Genomic DNA, 7,605 nt, shown 5'->3' on the forward strand with positions numbered 1-7,605 from the left:
CTCATACGATATTTTTATCTGTAATTTTGATTAATCTCAATATAATCCAGAAACAAAGTTCATTCTCCCAAACTACGGCCTCTATTTTAGGGCATAAAATGCGCATGGCGATGGTCTCGCAGTCCCGTCACTTGCTCTTTGCCGTCGGCTCCGGTTCCCTCGGAAACCCGTCCGTCCTGCTCAGCTCCGGCCTCTTTCGGAGGCCGACGTGACATCTTGTGGCTCCCGGGCCCTTTCGCTTTTCCTGCCGCCCGCGGATAGTCGGGACTCTGGGCACGAGGTAGAGGGAGCGCTGCCCGAAGGCCAGCTCGTCGCGCTCACTCCCTGTTCCCGGCCTCACTGAAAAACAGTCACCTCCTCGAGCCCCGAGGAGGCGGTTCCACAATGAAATACGTCGCCGGGCATCCCGAGGCCGCTGGAAACAGCATCCTGAGGAACGCCTCGCGGGTCCCTGTGCTTCGTTTTATTAACAGATGCAACGAGCCGGGAAAACGCCACATCCAACGACGTGTCCTCTGAGGTGGAGGAGCGAGGACAGTGAGATGCTGGGACACGGGAGAGACACCTCTGTTCCCAGACTGGCTGCGACACGGAAGAATCGGTGTTCACGCTGCCGTGTGGGAAGGAGAGAGTAACTTTCCACATCAACCGCAAGCACGTCGGAGGGGCGCCCGGCTCTGTGCTCAGGGAGTAAACGTTCGCGGAGCGCTTTCCCGGGGCCCCTGCAAAGCCGCTGCAGGCACGAAACCATCTATTCTCGCCCCAGCCACGGCGCACGGTGGCCCCGCACAGTTGTCCACGCGTGGCTCTCTTCAGAAGGTCCTACAGTCCCGGGGACACGTGGGATGGGACAGGTACTGGAGGCCCTTCCAAGGGCAGCAGGAGTCCCTGGGTGAACGGTGTCATTTTCTGTGATTTCTGGCCACATCACTCACTAGTAAAAACCTGCCAAAATGCAGTCATTTTAAATAATGGACCAAGAATAAATATATAGAAGTTGTTTCATATTAAGAGAAATAAAACAAGCAAAAACGTTCTCTCTGCACATGGGACTCGGATCCACAGAAGCAGGGACATGGCGTCCAGAGAGCCCTGTCACTTGTCCCTTGACCTGTGCAGCTTTGAGCAAATCACATGTCCTCCCAAGTCTCAGTTTCCCCAAAAATATACAATCACGATGATGGCCCCACTCCTGGAGGGAAGAGGAAACGGAAGTGCGTCTACTTGGCCCGTCGGTGGACCTCAGTCCTTGGCGTTTCCTCTCATCAGGCTTCCTGAGAAAATAGCCTCTCCCTCCTCCGGCCTGTTCACAGTCTCAAACGGACCCCAAACCTTTGCTCCCGCGATCACTGAGCATAAGGCCATCACCGTGCGCACGGATGTTTTCTCCAAACACATGGACTGCGTCTGAGTGCAACTGGTATCGTGTGTTCAAGTGCAGACCAGATACTCAACTGTATTACTCTAAGCAAAGACCATGTTAATTGAGGAGTTAAATGTAGTTTTATGAAACAGGTTTTTGCAGATAAAATCTCCAGCGTCTCCTTAGAATGGGGGTGCTCGTGATAAATTCCGTGGCACCTGCCCGAGGACAGGACAGGGTTCCCAGGCTCCTACTGTACTTCCGTCTCCTGTTACATTGGCACACGGCCCGAGAAATCGGCCTCACAGCGTCGACCCTGCTGAGGCTCTCCAAGGACAGACAGTCTAGAGGACGTTTATCCTAAACACAAACGCAGGCTCTCCCTCTGTGGCCGGGAAAGCTTAGAAAAAACTGCATCAACCCCTCTACATTTTCCAGGATTCAGACCCAGAAAAACAACAGGATACTGCAAACGAAGAAGTGAAAGCTTTTAATTTATGGCAGAATTGGGAAAAACACTCAGTTTCCCATAATGTACGTTTGCTACTTCACATACGTCTAACAGAACCAATGGGCAACAAGAAAAAATAAATTCCCCAATACTTTCTTCAGAATCTTCAAAAACAAAAAGCTCTGAGAATAAGAAAAACTACCCTAATCAGGCAACGGTTGGGTGAGACACACGCGTTCCGCAGGTCAAAACTTAATAATGAAAAGAATGATGGCAGATACAATGTTGATATCACACCTGACTTGCTAAACATGTAACTAGCTTGGCTACAGTCAGGATTACCTGTCACTTAAAGTTTACTTAACAATTACTGTTCTTGAAATCCTGGTGCAGGGAAAGCAACCGTCCTCCTTGTCGTTAACGTGAATGGTTATGTCGCCGTTGTCAATTACTGAAGAGACATTTATTAAATTTTAAAAATCACACTGAATTATAAAAAACGGGATTTTAAAAACATTTGTTCAAGTCAGCAGAAGTAGCAAATAGTGATAATACTACACAGTAAGAAAATAATAACAATACTGTCAGGATCAGTGAATATTTTTAAAAATTACTTTTTGATTACTTTCCAGAGCTTCCTAAACAGTTGGGAAAAAAGTCAAACTTATTAATAACTCAGTTTTTTAATGCACAAAATAGGATTTTCTTAATGGCAATATGATGAAAAGAAGGGAAGATATAACTATATTTGTTTTTAAGTCACAGCTAATCACCATTTAAAAACAAAAGTTTTCAAAAGCCAGAGAGGAGAATAAATGAATTAAACTGTTAGTAAATATTTTCTTCAGTTTCCTGTCGATCATGCTAACGATTATAAACACCCGCCTCCCTTCTACCCCCACGCAGTTTTGCCGGTTTCGATGCACCGTGTGAGGAGTTGCCTGCGGTACCGATGAGCAGCCAGCAATGCGAGACCCTCTGCCGCCAGGGGAGCCCTGCCCAGACCATCACGGGCGTGGGGGCTTTTCCACTCACTCCTCACCAGCTGCTTCAAAAAAGTGGCTATTTTACTTAGGAAAGTTATCTACATAGCACACGACTCTTTCAACCAGGACAATATATTTTTTGGAAGATCAAATGTATGTGCATTACTTTTCTATTCTGTTTGCATAAATTACAGTAGTTCCTTTAACCAGTGGCCTTTCAGAAAAATTAGAGAAAACAAACCAGCTGCAATTTATCTTTTGAAAAACATAATTTATCTTTTGTAGTTAAGCAAGAGTGCCTTTTAAATGCGTTTCAAACTTTCTCTCCTTATAAATAAAGGCAGCTCAGCTTCATGCCTTACTGAGATAAAAATCCGTGCGCTCCTTGCTTGCTTATAACTACGTAAAGATAAATATAAGAAATAAGTGTTTACTTTTAACGATGAAAATGTCTTCATTTAAAAATTCTTGGACAGACCACACACTCAAAACAGGACTCCAACGAGGGTTTTCTTTCTCTGCAGTGCTCAAGACTGGGACAGAAACTGTGAAATTAATTCAGTAATCCAGGATTAAAAAAAAAAAAAAAAAGTCCCAATTTTGGCATCCCACAAAAGTTCCTGGAACTCTTCTATACTTCCAGGAAATTTAACAGGTTGTTTCAAGTTTCTGGCGATTTCTTTATCGAAATTCAGATAATAAAGTACTTGAGGTCAGTTAGTAACCCAATAGCCAATTTAACTGATGCCTTCTTTCCCTCACCCCCCACCTACACCTCCGAAGCCCTCTCTCCCCACAAAATACATATTTTCTCTCTTTCTGTAAGCTGCTGAAGGTTATTTGCAAGATTAAGTTGTTCAGAATCATGGGGTGGGTTGCTTGCTGAATGAGAGCACAATGTTATTTCCCAAGACAAACCAGTAGGGGGTGCTAACTATTGGGCACTCAAAAGATTTTAAACCAAAAAAATAAATAAAAACAATTCACAGAATAGGTAGGTGCCCACTTTAAAGAGCTGTAGAATTACCAGTATGATCCCCCAAGGAGGAAATCTCAAAAATCTGAATGTAACAGATAGAAATGTAACATAAGCATATCATACAATGAACGATGAAGTTAAATGAAAACCTAAGGTGACCGCAGGTTCTTAGTATAATCTTTACTTACAGAATTCAAAGCACAAGCACATATTTGTTGCCGCGTTAAAATCCCGTGCAAATCTCCCTCTGCCCCATTATGGTTTCTGTCTCATTGGGGCACATCGCACAGTACAGCTCCAAGTCTGCCCCAGGTGTAAAGATGTAAGACTCGACTACCCCTCCCTTAGGGCAGCCACTGGTCCTCAATGAAAATTCTGGCTTGATCACTCAAGCTGTTTCTTTCCCATTCACTCAGGCTCTCTTTTCAAAGAACTAAATGATTCACATGGCATGCAACCTGCAAAGAAATACTGTACACGGGCATTACCTTGCATTCTTAGATAAATGAGCATTCCTACTTCTGTACATTAGTATGAGAAAAAACGACTTAGAAAAGCCAGATTGGTGCAAGTGGCTTTTTAAATGTTTCTGTGAGTTGTTTAAACCAGATAAAAGGCTACGTTTCAAGAATGTGCTCACTGCACACATGCACGGAAATCACAATTGGGAGCGCAGTTAACACAGTATCCGAGCCACATTTTAGAACTCAGCTCTGCGGACCTCAGGCGTGGCTGTCCACACGCAGGGCACGAACCGTCTTCCTTACGTAAGTGCAACAGGGCTTTCTCAGCAGAGAAAAGCTACCCTGAGCACAAAAATAACTCACACTGTAACTTCCAAAGACAGACCTTTGATGAGACAGTGCATGGTTAGTAAAGAAATATATAGCTCTCTAGATATTACAATAAATTTTAATCTTCTCCAGATAAATATGGTCATCTACATTCCTAACTCTATTACCACCAGGAGTGAAGAAATGCAGGCATAAAACTTTTCATTCCACAGACTCAGGCTACAGACTTAGAGAAATATCTGCTTGAAAAAGCCATCGTGTGCTATTAACCCCTTTGTTAGGGGCCCTTCCCTGTGCTGGAATCAGTGTTTATGTCTATAGATAACCTAGAAGAAAACTAAGTCGGAGAGGTGAAACGTTATTTCATTTGCTTCCCAGTCATTTTAACCGAATACAAATTTCATACACATGATACATTTCGGGCTGAACTTTATATTTAAGAAAAAAAAGGGAAAGAAAATCAAAGCTTCAGAATCAAATCATTTAAGTAACAGCCACCCTCCAGATTTTAAAATTTCAAGTACGACACATTTATTTAAAAAGGCAAGCTTTCCAGCAGATTCTGTCACGGAGCTCAGTGCAGAAAAGGCTTGTTATTACCAGCTGGTTCATCTCCCAAAAGTAGGGCTCCCTTATCCTGGAAACATGGAACCGAACAATCATAAACTATCAAAAACTCCACGGAATGCACCCAGCACCGAGGATAGCTTCCAACAGACAAAATCAGCACCGTCACCAGCCCCGACCTGTCCTGCGCCCGGTCCTCGGGGAAAACCTTTGGAGCCACTATCAGGTGGTTACAGAGAGTCAACACTGTTTCTTTACAACTCGGATAAAAGGCAGGTCTGTGCTTGGGGAGCGGTCTCATTAGTAACAAACTAACGGTTTCAGTCCTCAACGCGACACCCAACTGTGCCTCATGGAGGTAACTGTTTCCCCCTTCCCTGGGCGACGCCAGCGAGCCCTTCACCCCCAAGCAACACACCGGGGAAGGAACAGATGCAAACGCAGCGGCCGCAAGACAGCAACACCCTTCGGAGGCAGCCACCTGGCTGGGGGAGACCTACTGCGTCGCCGACTCCGGGCGAAGACGCGGCGCGGGAAGCGAGCGCGCGGGGGCCGGTGCCATCTTCTGGGATCTGGAAAGGTCCCCGGCGCCCGGACCCGGTGGCCAGCCGCCAGCCCCTTGGGACGACGCTGCCCCGACGCTCCCTCCCGTCTCCCCGGCGCCGCGTCCTCGGCTCGAGCCCCTCGGGCTCCGAGAGGGGCCCTCGGAGAACTTACAGGGCCCGGAGGAGCCGAGTCCCCGGCCGCCGCCCTCCCTCCGCCAGCCCGCGGCGCCGAGACGACCTGGGCGCAGCGGCGGAGGCACCGCGTTTTGCGCACATCCAAAACCAGATCCGAGGCAGGGGACTTTCCCCGGCGCCCCGCACGGCTGTCCCCACGGCGGGCGCGCGGGCACGGACACACGGACACACACACACACACACACACACACGTGTCCTCGCCAGGACCGGCGCTGCCATTGCGAACCCGGGAAACGCCTCCAAAGGGACCAAGTACCTGCGAGCTGCTCGGCTGTTCGGTTCATCTTCCGTTGACAAGGAAACCAAACCGCACTTCATTTTTTTTTTTTTTTCCAGAAAAACCTTCCACTGCCATCATTTGAAAATTGATTTAAGGGGAGGGGCGGGGGAGGAAGAAGGAATAATAGAGCTCTAGATATCAGGGTATCCATCATAAAATTATCTCGGGTTTTTAAAAAAGTCAAATGCGCAAAAGTCATCGTTACGGTAAAGGGGGGGGGAAGCATTTTGCTTAAAAAATAATCCCAGGAACCAGCTGCAAGAAAAGTTTCACGTTATCAATGGGCATCAAAAACAGGAGGGAAAAAAAAAACACAAAAACCAAAACGGATTTGTTCTCACAAGCTCCAAAAAGGGCACCAAGAAAATGGCAAAGAGATGCCTTTGCTCCGTGGTTTGCGGCAAAGCCACAAACTTGTCAACACTGCGTAAAATCCCACCTATCCAAAAATCTTATCGGAAAAAGAGTATGCCCAAAAAGAGGGAGAAACATGCGTCTTAAATATTTTTACAAAGGAAAAAAAAACCGGCGCCACACTTCACGTCGCTTTTTCCATAAAACCAGTTGCACGTCTCGCCGGAGCGGCTCCCGCGCGGCCGCCCGGGCTCCCGGGCGCGGCGCCCCGTCTCCGCCCCGTCCCTGCTGGAAAAACTTGGGTCAGGAAAGGGCCGAAAACCATGCTCCTCCAGCGTCCCCAGTACAAACAATAAGCAAAGAAGTGGGAAAAAAAAAAGAAGGGAAAAAAACCCAAAAACCAAAAACAAGGACCAAAAAAAAAAAAAAAAGAAAAAAAAAAAGAACAGGACAAGATCGCCACCGAGAAGGTACTCACCGAGCGGGAGTAAAATGTTGGAACAAAAATGAGATTTGGTATAAAATACAGTATGGCGGTGGGAGAGGGAAGGAAGCGCGGTTCTCTCGGTCTCGACCTCGGGCACCGGCACGTGACGGGGCCGCGCTGCCTCGCGGGGGGGGCGCAGGCGGCCGGGGGCGCCCACGGAGCCGCGCGGCGCCCGGCGAGGCTGGCTCGGCGCTGCGCGCGGACGGGCGGGGGCCCGGGGCCGAGCGGGGCGCGCGCACACGCAGGCGGGCCGGGCGCACACGCAGGCGGGCCGGGCGCACACGCACGCGGGCGGGCGGGCGGGGGCGCAGCGCCGGGAGGGGGCCGCGCGCGCCGCCCCTGCGCCGTCCCCGTGGTCGCCGCCGCGGGCGCCGCCGCCTGGAGGCCGAGCGCGAGTGCCGGCCGCGCGCCCGAGGCGGGAACAACTTGCTGCGCCCGCGAACTTGAGCCGCTGCCACGTCCTCTCGGGTGCGACCCTTTTCCGTCTCCAGGTAGTTACCCGAGGGGCGCGCCCTCCCCGGCCCTCCCGAAGTTTCCCCGGCCCTCTCCCCCGGCTGCCCCAGGTCCCTCCCCGCCCCAGCTGCCCGGGGCCGGTCCCGCCCCC

General features: G+C 49.3%; 1 protein-coding gene across 1 annotated transcript in view; it reads right to left on the reverse strand.

The window, feature by feature from the left end:
• The window catches only part of RALYL (RALY RNA binding protein like), a 216,325-nt gene extending 209,388 nt beyond the window's left edge, over positions 1 to 6,937 (reverse strand). Inside the window, exon 1 of the mRNA XM_016198919.2 lies at positions 6,137 to 6,937. Within this exon, the coding sequence (XP_016054405.1) occupies positions 6,137 to 6,164 (28 nt within the window). The 5' untranslated portion in view covers positions 6,165 to 6,937. The remainder of the gene's footprint in view (positions 1 to 6,136) is intronic.
• Between the last annotated feature and the right edge of the window lie 668 nt (positions 6,938 to 7,605).

The sequence above is a fragment of the Miniopterus natalensis genome, chromosome 16 (genome assembly GCF_054644295.1).
Source record: "Miniopterus natalensis isolate mMinNat1 chromosome 16, mMinNat1.hap1, whole genome shotgun sequence".
Lineage (NCBI taxonomy): Eukaryota > Metazoa > Chordata > Mammalia > Chiroptera > Miniopteridae > Miniopterus > Miniopterus natalensis.